Consider the following 19,880-nt stretch of genomic DNA (forward strand, 5'->3'; position numbering starts at 1 on the left):
AGTAGTGTATACGTATGTATCGGAAAATATAAAAAAAAATTAATACATAAAAAATTTATTATCAAGAGCTAAAATTGTGGTGTTAAAAAGTGTTCCATTGATTAGGAATTATAACTAAAAGTATTGATTTGGAAATTGGATGTATTGAATATGGAAACCAGTATATATTATACAAAAAAGGAGTGTAATAATAACGGCCAAAATCAGTTAAATCAGATATACTTTAACTATTTTTCCTTATTTAAATATGGGTTATAGCAGGCTAGACCCATGCATCCAAACATTAAAAATTTGAATATATAAAAACTTCCTTATCAAGAGCTAAAATTATGGAATTAAAAAAATACTCTATTAATTTGATTTATGACAAAAAGTCTTGATTTGAAAATTGAATATAATGAACATGGAAACCGCAAAAATTAAATGAAAAAGCTTTTTAGCAATTAATGTCAAAATCAGTGGAAATCAAATAAAGCTTGACTTCCCTGTTTGCACATGAGCTATAACAATCTAGATCCATATATCCGAATATTTAAAAATCCAATATATAAATACTTCGTTATTAAGAGCTAAAATTGTGGAGTGAAAAAAGACTCCATTAATTCGAAATTATAACAAAAAGTCAAGATTTGAAAATTGAATATACTGCATATCGAAACCACTACATATTATACAAAAAAGGATTGTAATAATAAATGCCAAAATCATTAAAAATCAAATATATTTTGACTACTTTTCCCTATTTACATATGAGTTGTAGCAGGCTAGATTCATGTATCTGGATGGAAATTGCGTCATATTCATTCTCTGTGTCTCTTGTCAAAAAACAATGGCACACGATAAAAAGTTAACAAAAAGTCTAGATCATTAAAGCAGATGTTGAGGAAAAGTGAATACAAATCTTCACACGATGAGCATCCGATGGTGGCCAGGACGAATCATCTCTGTTCAACAGTTGTAAGGAAAACTCAATAACAAAAGGAGGCTCAATAAATACAGTGGAGGACATATATGCATCATCATAATCACTATCAATACGAAAGGAAATTATGCAAAAATATTAAAAATATTAATTACAAATTATCATGTAATCTATACAAAATCAAAATAAATTGATTCCAGAAGAATTAAAAAACAAAACACTAAGATTACTTTTTGCACAACACAAATCCCAACACGAAGAGTTAAAAATGATGTTCAAAAAATATTCCCAATTTCTATATCACAAAACAAATCTTTCATTTGCACTAAAGTGTTCGAACCTTTTCTCAAATTCTTGGAACATGAAATCAATAGATTTCGTGAGGACGGATCTCTCAGCTTTTCTCTGTAGCAAATTATCAAACACGTTAAATATAAAATCATGTACTGATTATGGTACCTGCAGCGTTCAAACAACAAACTTCAGAACCCGTTCAAAAATAATAGAATGAACAAATATACACAATGTAGCAAATATTGTAAATTAAGATGGAAATAGCGCAGACTTATTTCACGGCCAATGATGTTATTCTCTTTTTGACTTCGAAACATCATCCTTTGTCGAAGCATCGTCGCAAGAGGACTTTGACGGATACTACCTGATGCATACACGGATCAACGCGATTTGTGCAAGATAAGTACAATTTGATTATACAATATAGTAAATAAGCGCAAAGCAAAATCCGTGGATAGAGAAATTAATGTGTAAAGAAAGCCAATATCAGTAGTACTACACCAAAATCCGACCGAGAACACAAATCAGTTCGAAAGCCATGCAAGAAAACATACTCGTAGCGATTACAGGCGTGGAAAGAAAGAATGATTCCGAATGTGAAATCCAACTTATCTGCTTTGATCTAATAAGAATAATATGCAAATAAGTAGCAAAGCTTAAATCTAAACTGACGTCATGATTAGTGGCACGATTCAAGGATGTGTGATTAATGCTATTTTTAAATTCTGATCTTAATATGATGATCCTGATATGATTTGAATGAGCTCGTAATGAGTGGCTTGATCGGAGGGATTGCATTCAATGCTGCGCTACTGATATGGTAGGAACATGGTGCATATCCAGTATTATCCGGGTCGGGTCACATAAAGATCCGAAATATCTTTTCATAGTGTTAATTTGAATGAGTAAAATGCCGGGTCGATCCAGAGCTTAATGGGTTGATCCAAAAGCATGTGAATTTACCATATCAGCCTTAAAAAATGACTCATGCTTTAAGAAGTATATAGATAAGCTTGCTATAGATAATTCATACATAATTACATGCAGGAAAAAAGAATTAGGATACAAATTAAACCAATTCCGATGCATAGTCAATCTTATTTAGATGCACCCGAAGCTGTGACAAGAAATTCATATTCACAAATTATTTTCAGCTAAATTTTTGAATAAGAGTTTTTCTTTTTTTGTAGCATAAAAATTTGAATATGAATAGTGTGTTTATAATCAGATTATTGGAAATGGATACTTCTGTGAGAGCTTTATTAAGAACTCAAACTATGGATAGATGAGTTACATTAATTATCGACAGTTCCTATCTTAATAATGAAACATTAATTAATAATGAAATATACTCTATTTAATATATATATATAATATTATTTTTTAAAATTATATACAAATATTAAAAATTATGATCTAAATTGGAAAATTTAATTATAAAAACTAAAATTGGACTGCTAATTCGAGAAGAGTTTAATATGACATGTTCGCTGACCAATGATTTAAAGGTAGCAAAGAGTACTCATCTTTTGGACCTTGTGTAAATTTAATTTGCGATATATGTAGATATGTGAAAATGTTCACGTGATTATATTAAAGTTGGCTGGAAAATTTGCCAAAGTATAATCCGTGTAGCTTTCCTATCTTGTTTCGTTTATATGCTTAGCAATTGTGACCAGTTGATTCTACCTCCGGTGTCTGACACTTTTTGATGATACAGGCCTCTAGTATCTGAACTTAGGCATCTTACAAACCTCTGGGATGTTCATCAAGGTGAGTTTTTATGAATAAAACTTATCCGATTTGCACAAAGATTGCAGCCCTCGCATAATTCATAGGGATGTGAAGTCTTCAAACATTTTTTTGATCAAGGACTATGAGGCTCACCTAACAGACTTGGGTATTGCAAAGTTCTTATGCACATGAAAATCTCACACATCTACTTATGTTATGGGCATCATTGGTTATATAGATCCAGAGTATATATGTGTTAGAAAATGGAGTTATTAAGTTCATAATTTTATTATGTTCTTGTTGTTAATTCCATAATTTAATGATTGGAAGTTGGTTCTAGATATCGGGACTTAAACTTTCATGTATGGGTTTAAGAATTTTCTTAATGAAATCCATAAGAGAAATGAAGTTGAAGTTAGTAGCTTGGAAAAGCTTGTTTTGAGAATGTGTTTGTCCCACATAGAAAGAAATAAAAGGGGTGTTGGCTTTATATAGTATAACACACATGGGTAGTGCATAACTACTAAGGTGTGTTATGGTGCGTGGTGTTCTCACGAGCCCGCGCGCGCGCCGCCGCCGCCCCGCCCCGGCACGCCACGGCACGGGTCGGGTCGGGTCGAAGGGCGATTTGGGCGAATGTCTCGGCGTCTCAATTCCGTATCGATTTAATATAATATTTCAATTAGAATTTATTTATCAGTTGGGCTGGGTTGTGTCTGTTGGGCTCAATTGGACTGGGTCGGATTGCATAATTGGGCTAAGTCAGATACAATGAACCTGGACTTGTAACTGACTGATGATATATATTCAGAAATTAAAGTATATATATATATATAAAAAGGATGGTTTAATGTGTGGATTAATATATATCAGCTGTTACATTATAATAAATCAGCTGTTACGATTTATTTTAAATGTGCAGTTTAAATTCATATATTAAATTTGGGGTGGTCAGTTACACTTAGCCTCTAGTATAAATAGAGGACTAAGCTGCTGAGTTTCATACACCACACCCTACATTCTCTTCTCTTCTTCCTCTCTGCTCTCTCTCCCAAACACAAGTCAGTCAGTAGTTGGTTTTTCCGGCGAGTGAGGAGCTAGTCGTGGTTGAGCTTCGAAGGTGCTGTAATTCAAAGCTCTGAGCTGTTTTATCCTGGAGGAGGTGTTGCAAGCATCCCCAGTGCAGCAGGTGGGGGCAATAATCTCTTCAAGAGCAGTCAGGTCTTCGTATAAGGCCTGACGACTCAGCTGTTCTTGTGATTTTCTTGTTGTACATGTTCTTGCCTCAAGCTATGGCTACTGGTACAACTTCTTTCCTTCCTCTAGTCTTACAGTCACTGACATGCATGTATTTTACCTTCACGTTTTGTTTCAACTTGCTTGGCCTTGGCTTGTTTAATATGATATATAACTGCCTCTATGTTGCTATAATAATCAGTATTTCCAACATTCTTGAAGAGATTATCTGTTATATAATATTTAGCATAATGTCGAGTGAAACTGAGGTTCCCGTTGTTGGTGCTGGTAGTAGTTCTGGTGCATCTGCTGTGGCCATTGATTGGACCACTTACAGTTTTCCACAAGCCGTTGAATTAACTGGCTTGCCAGAGAAGTTCAATGGTGGTGTAGGCTTTTCTCGCTGGCAGAAAAGAATGAAATTGTGGTTGACTGTAAAGGGTCTATGGCCTGTTGTGGAGTATGAGAAACCAGTGGTGGATCAAGAGAAGACTGAAACTGTTAAGGGTTTTGCGAAGTGGGCTGAGAAGGATGGTGTGGCCAGGGCGGCCATTCTGGCTGCTCTCACTAACACATTGTTTGATGTGTATTCTTCTGATGCCTACTCTGCAAAACTCTTATGGGAGAAGCTGGACCAGACACATAATACTGACTCTCAGGGTCTTGAGAAGTATTCTGTGGCTAAGTTCCTTGAATTCAAGCTGGTGGACAACAAGTCCATGACTGAGCAAGTGCATGAATTCGAGATGATAGTGCATGCTTTGAAGGAGTCCGGAATGGACCTCCCTGAAAAGTTCAAGGTTATGAGTGTGATTGAAAAGCTTCCGAAGTCTTGGGAGGAGTTCTCTCTCTCCCTGAAAAGACAGAAAGGAGAGATCACCTGGACCAACCTTATGCTGGACATCTCGGTTCAAGAACAACACAAGTCCAAACAAGGACATGTGATGCCAACTGAGGCCGGGAGCTCGAAGGTAAATGTAGCCACTGTAGGACAGAAAAGGAAGGGTGTGGCTAAGAAAGTTAGCACTAATAAACCTAAGAGTGACAAGGACAAGGCCAAGAAACCCAAGGCAAACAAACCGTGTTGGTCTTGTGGGCAGGTTGGGCACTGGAGTAAGGACTGCCCTACAAAGAAGGCGAAGAAGGCTGAGGTGGTAGCACAAGCGAATGCTGTGCTTACAACTACAAGTGGGCCCGTAGTGAACATGGTTGTTGGTGAGCCACGGCTTCTGAAACCAACGCAGACCGGTATGTTTCCTACAACCCTGTATTATTTTCTACCTATCTGTCAAATGAATGGTTGATAGATACTGGAGCTAATGTGCATATTTGTGCTGATATTAGTCTATTTGTATCTTATCAACAGAGTCATAGCTTGACAGTGACGATGTGGAATGCTAGTGATGCTCAAGTACATGGAATAGGAAACGTAGACCTGAAGTTCCCTTCTGGACGTATTCTATCCCTAACTAGAGTGCATTATGTTCCCGATATGCGTAGAAATATAATAAGTGGAAGCTGTTTAGTTTCCAATGGCTTTGAAATTTCCTTCAAATGTAATAAAGTAGTTCTTATTCACACTGGTACATTTTTTGGCAAGGGTTACTTGTCAAATGGTTTATTTGTAATTAATGCTGAACCCGTTTTGGGTACATTAAATAATGTTATTCTTCCTTCTGTGAATTGTGTTGAATCCTCAAGTTTATGGCATGCTAGACTAGGTCACTTAAACTTTGGTGCTCCTAAGAATATGATGAACTTAGAGTTGATTCCAAAACATACCATAGAAAAGAATTCTAAATGTCAAGTATGTGTGTCAGCTAAACAAATAAGGAAACCTTTTCATAACATTGTTAGGGATTCAGACTTGTTAGATTTAGTACACACTGATATTTGTGAATTTGGTGGTGTGTTGACTAAGGACCAGTTTAGATACTTCATTACCTTTATAGATGATAGTAGTAGATATTGTTATGTTTATTTACTTAAACATAAGGATGAAGCACTTAGTAAATTCATTATATATAAAACTGAAGTAGAAAAACAAACTAGTAAGGTACTTAAACGTTTGAGATCTGACAGAGGTGGTGAGTATACAAGTAACTCCTTTAATGAATTTTGTGAAAACAATGGTATAGTTCATGAAGTTACTCCACCATACACACCTGAGTCTAATGGGGTCGCTGAGCGAAAGAACAGAACATTTAAAGATATGATTAATATTATGCTTATTAACTCTGGGTTGCCTAAATACATGTGGGGAGAGGCTCTAAATACGGCTTGCCATATTTTGAATAGAGTTCCTCTGAAACACATGGATAAGACACCTTTAGAGTTATGGAAAGGCATGATGACTAGTCTTAAGTATCTTCGTGTGTGGGGGTGCCTTGCTAAGGTGCTTGTCCCTGAACACAAGAGAAAGAAACTAGGTCCAAAGACTGTTGATTGTATCTTTCTGGGCTATCTTGAGACCACTACAGCTATGAGATTTTTAGTAATAAAATCTGACATAGATGGTATAGTGGTTAATACGATAGTTGAATTTCGTGATGCTACATTCTTTGAGGATGTCTACCCTATGAAGACTGGTATACCTCAAGAGACCAATGATCCTACTCACACATCAAGTTCTATTCCCGATTATGTGGAAAAGATGACAAATGTGGGGGCGGAACCTGGTAGTAGCTCTACTCCTAATGAAGTAGAGGAACCAAGGAGCAGTAAGCGTGCAAAGGTAGTTAAGGATTTTGGAAGTGATTTTATCACTTACAATGTCGAGGACGAACCTTTAACTTTCCGACAGGCTATGGACTCTTCGGAGTCTAGGCATTGGAAGGGTGCTGTAAAGAGTGAAATTGACTCTATTGTTTCTAATGGAACATGGGAGTTGGTTGATCTCCCTCCTGGGTGCTCTACTATTGGGTGCAAGTGGGTCTTCAAGAGGAAGTTGACCTGACGGCTCAATAGATAAGTACAAAGCTAGACTGGTGGCAAAGGGGTTTAAGCAAAAAGAAGGAATTGATTACTTTGACACATACTCTCCGGTTGCTAGGATGGTAACAATCCGTATGCTTATAGCATTGGCTTCGGTCCATGGTCTTATCATCCATCAGATGGATGTAAAGACGGCTTTTCTTCATGGTGATCTTGAAGAGGAGATTTATATGGATTAGCCTGAGGGATTTGTTGCATCTGGAAATGAAAGGAAAGTATGTAAGTTAATTAAGTCCATCTATGGCTTGAAACAAGCTCCTAGGGATTGGCATAAAAAGTTTGATGATACTGTATTGCCATTCAGTTTTAAAGTTAATGAAAGCGATAAGTGTGTCTACATCAAAGTTAAAGGCAGTGAGTATGTCATCTTATGCCTATATGTGGATGACATCTTATTGTTTGGAACCAATATTGAGATTATTAACGAGACAAAAGCATTCTTAAAAAGGCACTTTGAAATGAAGGATATGGGGGAGGCTAGTGTGATTCTTGGAATCAAACTGATTCAGTCAACTGAAGGAATAACCTTGACTCAATCTCATTATATAGAGAAATCTATACTTGAGAAATATGGTTATTCACAGTGTAGAATCGCTAGTACACCCTATGATTCTAAAGTTGCCCTTGTCAAGAATACTTCTGGAGTTCCTGTGTCTCAGTTAAGGTATTCTCAGATTATTGGGAGCTTGCAGTATCTTGCTAACTGTACTAGACCAGATATCTCATATTCTGTGTCTAAGTTGGCTAGATATACAAGCTGTCCAAACAGAACTCATTGGGATGCTCTTGATAGAGTACTTAGATATCTGAAAGGCACAATGTACCTTAGTTTACACTACAGGAGGTTTCCTGGTGTACTTGAAGGGTACAGTGATGCAAGTTGGATAGCTAAGAAGTCTGGTTCCAATGGAGTGACTGGATATGTGTTTACCCTTGCGGGTGGAGCAGTATCCTGGAAGTCGACTAGACAGACTATTGTGACTCGGTCGACATTTGAGGCTGAGCTGTGTGCACTTGATGCCACTGGGACGGAGGCTGAATGGCTACATGGGCTTATGTCCACGTTACCTGTAGTAAGCAGACCGCTTCCTGCGATTGCTATTCATTGTGATAGTCGAACAACTATTGACAAGATTAGCAGTAAAAAGCATAATGCTAAAACAAAGAGACACATCCAAGTTAGACTTAAGTCTATAAGGGGGTTAGTGTCTGACAGGATTATAGCTATAGAGTTCATAGGAACTCAGAATAATATAGCTGATCCTTTGACTAAAGGACTGGAACCTGCAGTAGTCCTTAAGTCAAGGTTGGGGATGGGACTGTCAACCCATCATAATTCATCAACAGTGGGAACCCAATACACATGAGAGGAGATCCCTCGAAGTGTATTCAATGTGGTAAAAACAAGCTGTAAGGGTGAATTGGTAGTACCTTTGCTACATAGATGATACTCATGTATCTGAGTCTATCCCCTGTAAACCTAGAAGGTACTGTGACTGCTAAGAAAGTAAGAGTGTTACAACTCTGAATGGGATCAAGTCGTTAGACGAGATATTAGCAGTATATCTCTGGAGATGCCCAGCTAAGCGAATGTAATTGTGTGGTCGCAATTAGAGGAAAGGGTTATTCCTTGAAGCATTCGACGAACAGGATCGAGACATGACCATTAATGTCTCAAAGCCGTAGATTGGCTCCATAGCCGTTGATTTGTTGTTGTCTATGGAAAGTGGTTACACCCAACGGATTAAGATTCAAGGTGCAATATTCCATCTGAATCCGGTAGCCATTGAAGTAGAGAACTTAGGAGGGTTCAAACCCGGAAGGGTACCGACTCTGAAAAACAAGTCATGATGAGAAACCTGAAACGCATTTCTGTATGGATTTGTGGGGGATTGTTAGAAAATGGAGTTATTAAGTTCATAATTTTATTATGTTCTTGTTGTTAATTCCATAATTTAATGATTGGAAGTTGGTTCTAGATATCGGGACTTAAACTTTCATGTATGGGTTTAAGAATTTTCTTAATGAAATCCATAAGAGAAATGAAGTTGAAGTTAGTAGCTTGGAAAAGCTTGTTTTGAGAATGTGTTTGTCCCACATAGAAAGAAATAAAAGGGGTGTTGGCTTTATATAGTATAACACACATGGGTAGTGCATAACTACTAAGGTGTGTTATGGTGCGTGGTGTTCTCACGAGCCCACGCGCGCGCCGCCGCCGCCCCGCCACGCCACGCCTCGCCTCGTCACGTCACGTCACGTCACGTCACGTCACGGGTCGGGTCGGGTCGAAGGGCGATTTGGGGGAATGTCTCGGCGTCTCGCGTACGCGAGGCGACCTGGGCGGGGAATTTTATTTCGTATCGATTTAATATAATATTTTAATTAGAATTTATTTATCAGTTGGGCTGGGTTGTGTCTGTTGGGCTCAATTGGACTGGGTCGGATTGCATAATTGGGCTAAGTCAGATACAATGAACCTGGACTTGTAACTGACTGATGATATATATTCAGAAATTAAAGTATATATATATATATAAAAAGGATGGTTTAATGTGTGGATTAATATATATCAGCTGTTACATTATAATAAATCAGCTGTTACGATTTATTTTAAATGTGCAGTTTAAATTCATATATTAAATTTGGGGTGGTCAGTTACACTTAGCCTCTAGTATAAATAGAGGACTAAGCTGCTGAGTTTCATACACCACACCCTACATTCTCTTCTCTTCTTCCTCTCTGCTCTCTCTCCCAAACACAAGTCAGTCAGTAGTTGGTTTTTCCGGCGAGTGAGGAGCTAGTCGTGGTTGAGCTTCGAAGGTGCTGTAATTCAAAGCTCTGAGCTGTTTTATCCTGGAGGAGGTGTTGCAAGCATCCCCAGTGCAGCAGGTGGGGGCAATAATCTCTTCAAGAGCAATCAGGTCTTCGTATAAGGCCTGACGACTCAGCTGTTCTTGTGATTTTCTTGTTGTACATGTTCTTGCCTCAAGCTATGGCTACTGGTACAACTTCTTTCCTTCCTCTAGTCTTACAGTCACTGACATGCATGTATTTTACCTTCACGTTTTGTTTCAACTTGCTTGGCCTTGGCTTGTTTAATATGATATATAACTGCCTCTATGTTGCTATAATAATCAGTATTTACAACATTATGCTCGTACTTCTCGGCTAACCCAGAAACTGACGTCTTATATGGATCAAATGATGAACGATTTTCCTGACCTTCATCTTCTCGACCTTCTTAACCTCCCTAACTATGTCCCTTTTAGTAGTCGAGCCCGAGGATTTCACCAAGACTTTTGCTCGGAAGGTTTCAGCATTATCATCATGGAGGCTTGAAATGTGATATAGTAGTTATTACGCTCTGTCATTACCTTGAGCACCTTCTTGAACAAATAATTTGTACCCTGCATACATTATCGCAACATCACTCCAGTAATATTTTTCTCCAGTAATATTTTTCTCCATCAATATAACAATGAATTATATCATCAAGATTCGGGGAGTAACTAATTAACCTCTCTTTTATTATAATGATCAATCGCAAACTGCGTAAAATCATCCAGCCATTTCAGGTCATGTGGATTAATAGTCTTGGCTAGTGGATGGTAATATGTCTTAATCATGCCTGCATATCTCTTACATTATACAACTCAAATTCGAATTGGTACTAAATGACAAAATTGTAATAGAGGTTGTTAGAACATATTGGCTATAAGTAGGACAGCTCTATAATTCTACCATTATCTAGTTTTATTCTTCTTTTCGATTTTTAATGTAGATCTTGAACTTTTTCCGCATCTTTTACATATCTTTACTCATTTTTTTTTCAGGATCTACATACTCATAAATGAGTTGTATCATAGATACAATAGCCGCATCAAGAATTACTTTCATCCGATAAAGTTTATCATCTAACCGAAAGATTCGCAAGAAAATCTCCGGACGTTTAGATAATAAGACATTAAAATCTGATAAGAAAACCCGTAAGCTAGGTCTCGTTCTATGATCCTGAAAATCAAAGCAAACAAAAAGAAACATAAGAATGATAGATTAAGAAAAAAAAGTATATTAGGGGAAATTAAAGCCAGTTATGACATAATTCCTGACAAAAATATAATAATATAACATCTTATTCAAAATAAGAATATTAGAACGTATAAAAATATGACACAATTATATAAAGTTATAATGTCTAACCAAATCAAGAACTTTGGTTAGACACACAAAACAAAAAAATTGTTAGGAAAAGAATTAATACTTCTCTTTAAGAATTTTTTATTAAAAAATTAAATAATATTTATATCACAATCAACCTTAGTTTATTTTTAAAATTCCAATTAATCAACAAAGAGTTATTTTAGCATCACAAAGTATAAGAATTAATAAATTCTAATTATTAATCCAAGAACAAAATTTTTCGTAAAAATTCTTCTAGGACAATAATCATACAAACCCATAATGGTCCAAAATACATGCCACCAATTATGGCCACCAAAAAATGGTACAATTTCCTTGAACAAAATCAAGACGTAATAAAACCATCAATTATGACACACAATAAATTCTCATTAACAATTAATAAATCAACAAATTTAATATGCCAATTAAGTCGAATAAAAGCACATAAAAACTTACCAAACACACATTTCAAGAACATGAATACGATCAATTAAACGCCTAATATGTATGCATTTAAATATAAAATCGCAATTACACAAATATTTAAATCTTTTTGATGTATAACCGAAGAATTTAATTCCTTCCTATCTATAATTATTGCACACTAACAAATATACATGTATAATATATAAAATTATATCATAAATAAAATCAATCGAAATTCAAAACATAACAAAACAAATCTATTTGTACATGCAACCAAAAACAATTTAAAAAATTTTTAAAGTAGAAGATCAAACACACACTAAACACATCCACCAATCGAGCGCAAAAGTCGCTGGGTAAGAAGGCGCCGTCGCTGCGGTGGAGAGAGAACAGAGAAGACGAGGACGACGTGAAACACAGCAGTTAGCTGCGACGTGAAGCTCGTATGATCAACTAGGATTTGGCATAATTGGTAAATGCTAGTCACAAGCACATGACGGACTCCTTGCCCCTGAGAGATATTACGACCTGGTGCAACGGTCTCCAAACGCTCCCAAAACGGGTGAAAATTGTTGTCATTCTCAAAAATAATCACGTTTGATGGTGAAAACCTCAACGAATGTACGGCACCTAAACAATTTTTGTTGAAGAAATGAAACATCTCAAATGTTGGCTAAAGCTTCACCTCAATAAAATCTTTAAGTTTAAAGACCCTTGCATCATTTTCTTTTGGTCATTCCAACAATTTTGTTGAGAATGAAGGGCTAAGACCCACAAAGATTCAATAATTAATATATCGATTATACATATCTTTAACATCAATATTCTTTTGCTTATCAGCCCCCTTTCTTCTTAAATCTTACTGCAACATCTCCAAAACTACCCACATAGAGAATGAAAATTTTAAATTCAGATTATGTAATTATTTATCATTCATAACATTTCTTTACCGTTGCATAATATACTAGTAGGGTTATGTTTGTCCTCAAATCTAGTACCCTATGTTACTTTGAAAACTATTACAAGACTAGTTTTCATACGAATATCGGTTTTTTTGGATTTTTTTGACAGCCCTCGGTTTAGTGCATTAAGATGGATGTAATATTGAAAATCACTTCTAAAATTGTGAGAAAAAACACTCAATTACCTAAACATCCAGCACAAACTCCCGGTCAATACCGTTCACAAGCACATGACGGACTCCTTGCTCCTGAGAGGTAGTATGACGTGTTGCAATTGTCTCTAAATGCTCCCAAAATCGGTGAAAATTATTGCTAATCCCAAATCCAACCACTGCTACAGAGTGTTTTATCAGCTTTACAATATCAGGTGAAGTGATGATAGTGTATATGATATGATGGCCATCACATAAGTAAATGTCTTGGACCCCGATGCGTAAATGATCACGTTTGAGGGTGAAAACCTCAACGAATATACCACACTTAAACAATTTCTGTTGAAGAAATGAAACACCTCCGATGTTGGCTAAGGCTTCACCTCCGTAAAATCATTTTCTTTGGCCCTTGCATCATTGTCTTTTGGTCCCCGCAAAGATTTAATAATTAATATTTCGATTATACATATCTTTAACATCAATATCCTTTTGCTCATCAGCCCTCCCTTTCCCTTCTTCTTAAATCTCACAACTTACAAAACATACTAATACTGTTATGTTTTTTCCTCAAATCTAGCACACTATTTTACTTATAAAACTATTGCAAAACTAATTTTCATTACTATTATTTTACTTAGAATACTAATGCAACAGTACTTATTTTTTGCCTCCGCAAAAAAAAAAAGAAGTTGAATTAAATATATGCATTATATAAGTATATATAAATTATGGACAAAATTTAAGGGGGTTGACTGACGGCTGACCTCTTTTCCTCCTATTAGGATCCACCTCTGTGGATTGTAGCATATTTTTATTTGCATTTTACTTGTCTCGATTTCATTCTTTATACTGGCATGCTTTCAACCTGTTTTGACTAGTTCAATTGCCTATTACAAGTCAAAAATATGTCATTAATAATAATCCACTCATGAATGATCCAAAATTAGCTGTTAGATTCAAGCGGGAGCCATAGACTCACACTTAGATCACTCAGATCTATATTTGCAATTACAAGGGGATGTTCTTATCTCTGGGAGCCAACCCATTTCTCTATTAGTTCGTCTTTATTTATAGCCCTTAGTCACACATTTACCGTGTCTGTTTGATCGGCGTTCGGCGGTTGATCTTAGGCCTCTCCTTAGGCTTATCGATAATGGGTTTCTGGCACCTTGTGGCCCAATATTAGCCATCAATAAAGGCACAATTACCATACTAACTAATAAAATGACAATCAAGACATTTTCAAAAAAATTCATATAATTTCTATTTATACAAAAGAATCAACTATAATGTGATAAAGGAAATTCTAATATAATAATTATTAAAAGGTTAATATCAATGTTTTCAAAAAATAAATGGTTAATATCAAAATTTAAAATATTAAACAAATGAGTCAATCACTATTTAAGAAAACATTGCACGATACAATTTGCCACTATTTCAACCAAAATAGTTAAAGAAATTAAATGCAGACAATTAAAAAATTGAATAATTAAAAACAACTATACAAAACTAAAATCATGAATTGTGCCAAAATTTTAGTCAAAAATATTATAACGGCAAAACCACCACCATCTAACCGATATCTAATATCTGGTAAACACAGCATGTTAACGCTAAATTGCTGGTTTGAACATATTCTGGAGAATTATCGTGAGAAAGCGGCGCTAATTAGTATGGTTTGCTGGGGGATTTGGAAAGCGAGAAATGAGCTAGTTTGGAATGATAAGTCAATCAGAGCAGGGATAGTGGTGCACATCGCGACCGCGTATCTTACACAATGGGAGAGAGTTCAAGGAATGGGGATCAACCCTTCAGGCCTGGCACATTCAGCCGGGAGTCTTGAACATTGGACTAAACCACATGAGAATAGTGTTAAGATCAACTGTGATGCCTCCATATTTACAAACCCCGACAGAGTTGGATTAGGCTGGCTAGTTAGAGACTCCACCGGCGAAATCTTGGCTGCTGGTAGACGGTGCATGAAAGGGAACCCGGGAAGCTACTGGGCAGAAGCAATCAGCATATTGGAAGCTCTTAGTTGGGTCAAAGGAGAAGATGAAAGAAGGAGACTATTAAGGGGAAACCAGCAGGTAAGTTACACGGTAGAATCAGATTGTCAAGTCGTAGTGAAGGCTATTCAAAACAATGAATTGATCTACTCGCCTTTCGGCACTATTATTGATGATTGCAGGTCGATTCTAAATTCCACAAACAATGTTGATATTGTTTTTGTTAAACGGTCTGAGAACAGAGCAGCTGATTGGTTAGCTCGCTCTTCTAGTTCTAATCCAGATTGTAACTTCAGAGGGGGTTCTGTCCCACCTGAGCTGCTTAGCATTTTAGCTGACGATCTTTTATAATGAGAAGATTACATTTACTTCAAAAAAAAAAAAAAAAATTAGATATGAAAATAGTGCATATGTAATCATAGTTTTTTATTAAAAAATTAGGAAAATAATAATTTTTTTTATATATCCTATTTTATGTGTAAAATATATTATATAATATTTTAATTATTCCATCAACGTCTGAATTTGTCAATCACCATATTAATTTGTTAACGAATGATTTTTTTGATTCTTCAAATGGAAATCGGGAATGCCACTTTATCATCTTCATCTTCTAGTTGCCTCCTGTATATAATTTAAAATATTAAATTCCTGGTAAGTTAATATAAAATTAAGAGTGCCAACTCCAACAATACTCTTTATATTTGTTTTTAAATTATATTTTATTCATATTTTGGATTCAAACATTTGTTATGTAGTAGAGTCTAATATAAGAATTGAAGGAAATGATTTTTTCTCTATCCCCTTATATTTTAATTTAAGAACTAGTTTAACTAGTTTAAGAGTATTTTGGATATGCTCTCACCAACATGGCTCATTAAAAATAATTTTGGATAATTGCCAAGACAGGGTGTCAATTTACTTTAAGTTTATATAATTCTCTAGGCCAGGTTACAATTAAATTTACCTTCACAATTTACTGGGGAAAAATAAAATTAATATTTCACATAAAATTATTATTCAAATCAATTACTCATCTTGTTCGACAGTTGTCGGCAAGTGAGCTGGGATCATCTGTAATTCTGTATAGTTAACTCATCATGCACCTATCAACTGACCCTTCATGCATCATCTGGTGAAACTGTAACAGTAATTAATCCCAAACATATTTGCTTGAGAATGTGCTGTTTTGTAAAAACTCCTAATCATCCGAGCATCTATTAATATAGTTTTGTGTGTGTAGATAAAATTAGCAAATCTACAGAATGCGATGGCATCTGGTGTGGTCTTTGTCTTTAAGCAGTATAGTTGATATTTTAGTTTATGGCATCTTCATATTCCACTCAATAATATTAGCCATGTGAGCCAGCCAGCTTGTTCCATACTTCTGTGTGACCATGTTACACATGTCGTATCATTACACAAAACCACTACTCAATTGGCATCCACACCTGCACACTGCAGCTAAAAACACACACAAGTCGGAACTTGAATTGCAAATCGGGTTTAAACATATATTATCTCTTCTCTCTCGATAACAAGATGTAAGAAAGCTTAAAATTCAACAAAAAGATTAGGCCAGTGTACAATAATCATGTGTCTATTGGTGCAGGGAAGAGTGTTGCACAAAAGAACATGATAACTTTGAATTCTACAGGACACACCGTCACACCGACAGTTTAACTATTAATCTTCGCTTATTATATTGACGAAACTCAAAAGCAGGCAATCCTCCTATTATCACCGAATATATACGAGGCCACACTGTTTGTAACAACACAATTACAAAACTTATTCATTAATTTATCTTGATCGCATCTTTAAATTAATTGATTGCTCTACAACAACAAACAATAACATCAATAATGACATTATGATATAATAATTCCTGCATATAATAATAAATGGAAAATGATGATGACATTGGATCCTCGCACCTAACAAGGGAGCTTGAGCTGGACGAAAGCCGAGTGGGACTTAATACTTGCAGAGACGAGACACTGAAATGGACGCTACTCTATTTTATACAATTATTTTTATTTTTGCAATTTATTATTATATTTTCCCACCGCTTTAGACATATATCTATATTTTTTTTTAATTTGATGGTATATATAAGGAGTATATATATAAGAAGACACTGAATGTGAAAATTCTCTACTATATACAAAATTTACAACCGAAAATTCATATTATAATATAAAATGCCAAATATATTTTTGAAATATATAAAAATTTATTGTTATAAAAATGACTAGAATTATATAATTCTCCATATATTCACACATGATTTGATTAATAAAGAAATAATTAAAAAAATAAATACAGTTGCAGGGGTGTCATGGTAATTATAAGACGGGTGCGTACAAATTAGTCATCAAGCACCTTGCTGTCTCCCTTGATGTCCAGCTCAGCTCACTACTCCAAGTGGGCTTGATATGGGCCCACCATGAACAAATCCACATGGAATTATTAATTTATCTCTCTCCCATAGTATTATTTAGTGAAGAACAAATATCAGTGTCACACTCAGATCCTATCCCCGTAGAAACACTAGAAAAACACATCTTCCCTCCCCTGTACATCAAAGCAGAAAAATCAACATTTATTTGCAATAAAAAATGAGAGAAATTCTTCACATTCAAGCTGGCCAATGCGGTAACCAAATCGGAGGAAAATTCTGGGAAGTAGTCTGCGAAGAGCATGGCATCGACGCCACCGGAAACTACAAGGGAGACTCTCATGTTCAGCTGGAGAGGATCAATGTGTACTACAATGAGGCTAGTGGTGGGAGGTATGTGCCAAGAGCTGTCCTGGTGGATCTGGAGCCTGGAACTATGGATAGTTTGAGAACAGGGCCTTATGGCAACATTTTTAGGCCTGATAACTTTATTTTCGGACAAAATGGTGCTGGAAACAACTGGGCCAAGGGTCATTACACTGAAGGAGCTGAACTTGTTGATTCTGTTCTTGATGTTGTCCGAAAAGAGGCAGAGAATTGTGATTGCTTGCAGGGTAAGTCTTAAGTATACATCGCGCAAAATGTTACTACTGTTTTAAATTTTGTATTATGCAAGCTAATGTTGAATGTGTAACGCGCAGGTTTTCAAGTCTGTCACTCATTGGGAGGAGGTACTGGATCGGGGATGGGAACGCTATTGATATCAAAGATCAGGGAAGAGTATCCGGATCGGATGATGTTGACATTTTCAGTCTTTCCATCGCCCAAAGTGTCTGATACTGTGGTGGAACCTTACAATGCCACCCTCTCTGTCCACCAACTGGTTGAAAATGCTGATGAGTGTATGGTGCTTGATAATGAAGCTCTCTATGATATCTGTTTCCGGACACTCAAACTCACTAATCCCAGCTGTAAGTTCTCACCCTTTTTATGATTTCACTAGCTTGTGAGATGAATATATTGTTTGGACAAATTAATATGATTTATGAGCTAGTTGTAGACCAGTCATACTCATATCTTAACAACACTGCTATGTACTATTACTTGTTTAGGAAAAAAGGATAAAAAATGAAGACCGGAAGAATTACTTTTATGGCCTGTTTGGGAAACTGGATTTGATTTGAAATTCTGGATTTCGTCAAATAACATGTTTGAGAATTTGGATTTGGATTTCATCTAAAATCCACACATTCAAATACTAGTATAAATCTGAGAATTTGAAATAACAACTCAAATCCTGTCATTTGAAATCCATCATTTGAAATGAAATGTAAGTTTCCAAAAGGCCTCTTAGTTCAATTATCTCTGAAAAACTTAAAATTTCCTTATGAGTTTGTCTATCAATTGTATAGTTTTATATTGGTCAAACAGAGTGCTAATGTGACTCTGATACAAATTGTAAATGCAGTTGGTGATTTGAACCACTTGATCTCCACAACGATGAGTGGTGTGACATGCTGCCTCCGTTTCCCCGGCCAACTCAACTCGGATCTCCGAAAACTTGCTGTAAATTTAATCCCTTTCCCTCGTCTTCACTTTTTCATGGTTGGTTTTGCGCCTCTAACTTCCCGTGGATCTCAACAATACCGCTCCCTCACCATCCCTGAACTCACTCAACAAATGTGGGACTCTAAAAACATGATGTGCGCTGCTGATCCTCGTCACGGACGTTACCTCACTGCTTCTGCTATGTTTCGAGGCAAGATGAGTACCAAAGAAGTTGATGAACAAATGATCAATGTACAGAACAAGAACTCCTCATACTTTGTTGAGTGGATTCCTAACAATGTGAAGTCAAGTGTTTGTGACATTCCTCCAACAGGGTTGGCTATGTCTTCCACGTTTATGGGGAATTCGACGTCGATTCAAGAGATGTTTAGGCGTGTTTCGGAGCAGTTCACTGTTATGTTTAGGAGAAAGGCGTTTTTGCATTGGTATACTGGAGAAGGAATGGATGAAATGGAATTTACCGAGGCTGAAAGTAACATGAATGACTTGGTTTCGGAGTATCAGCAGTATCAAGAGGCTGTCTCTAATGAAGATCAAGACGAAGATTATGACGAAGAGGGGATGGAGAATTGAGATTGAAGGATCTGAGGTGGGAAATAAGACAACACCTATATGGTGTTGTAATATGGCTGTTCTCTTTGTATGTTCAGTGAAGCATCTGTTCCTCTTCCATTTTGCTTTTAAATTGTTATTGTTATTATTTTATAAAATTGTCAATTCTCTTTTTGTTCATGTTGAGTAAAAAACTGTGATAAGTAGTATAATATGCCTTGGTAAAGCCGTAAAGGATGGATGCAATGTAATTAAGTCAGCCTACAACATTGTTGTAGACTCCAATTAAGCCCCCTTTATCAAATCCTGGATCCGCCACCGCGTTTATATCCGTCACTGCTTGGAAGTAATATACCGGCAAATGTTATCATGTGCCTACCTTTATATTTGCATGAACACGCAATATTTACATTAATTTTTCAAGGCTGTACATCTGTCTAATGT

At 36.1% G+C, this 19,880-nt stretch overlaps 1 protein-coding gene across 1 annotated transcript; it reads left to right on the forward strand.

Annotated features, from left to right (window-relative positions):
- Nucleotides 1-17,421: 17,421 nt before the first annotated feature.
- Nucleotides 17,422-19,614, forward strand: LOC108209244 (tubulin beta chain-like). The gene is made up of 3 exons (XM_017380047.2): nt 17,422-17,929; nt 18,017-18,286; nt 18,784-19,614. The coding sequence occupies exons 1-3, from the start codon at nt 17,536-17,538 to the stop codon at nt 19,455-19,457; spliced, it is 1,338 nt and encodes a 445-aa protein (XP_017235536.1). The 5' UTR covers nt 17,422-17,535; the 3' UTR covers nt 19,458-19,614.
- The last annotated feature ends 266 nt before the right edge of the window (nt 19,615-19,880 follow it).

Source organism: Daucus carota, chromosome 2, assembly GCF_001625215.2.
Source record: "Daucus carota subsp. sativus chromosome 2, DH1 v3.0, whole genome shotgun sequence".
Lineage (NCBI taxonomy): Eukaryota > Viridiplantae > Streptophyta > Magnoliopsida > Apiales > Apiaceae > Daucus > Daucus carota.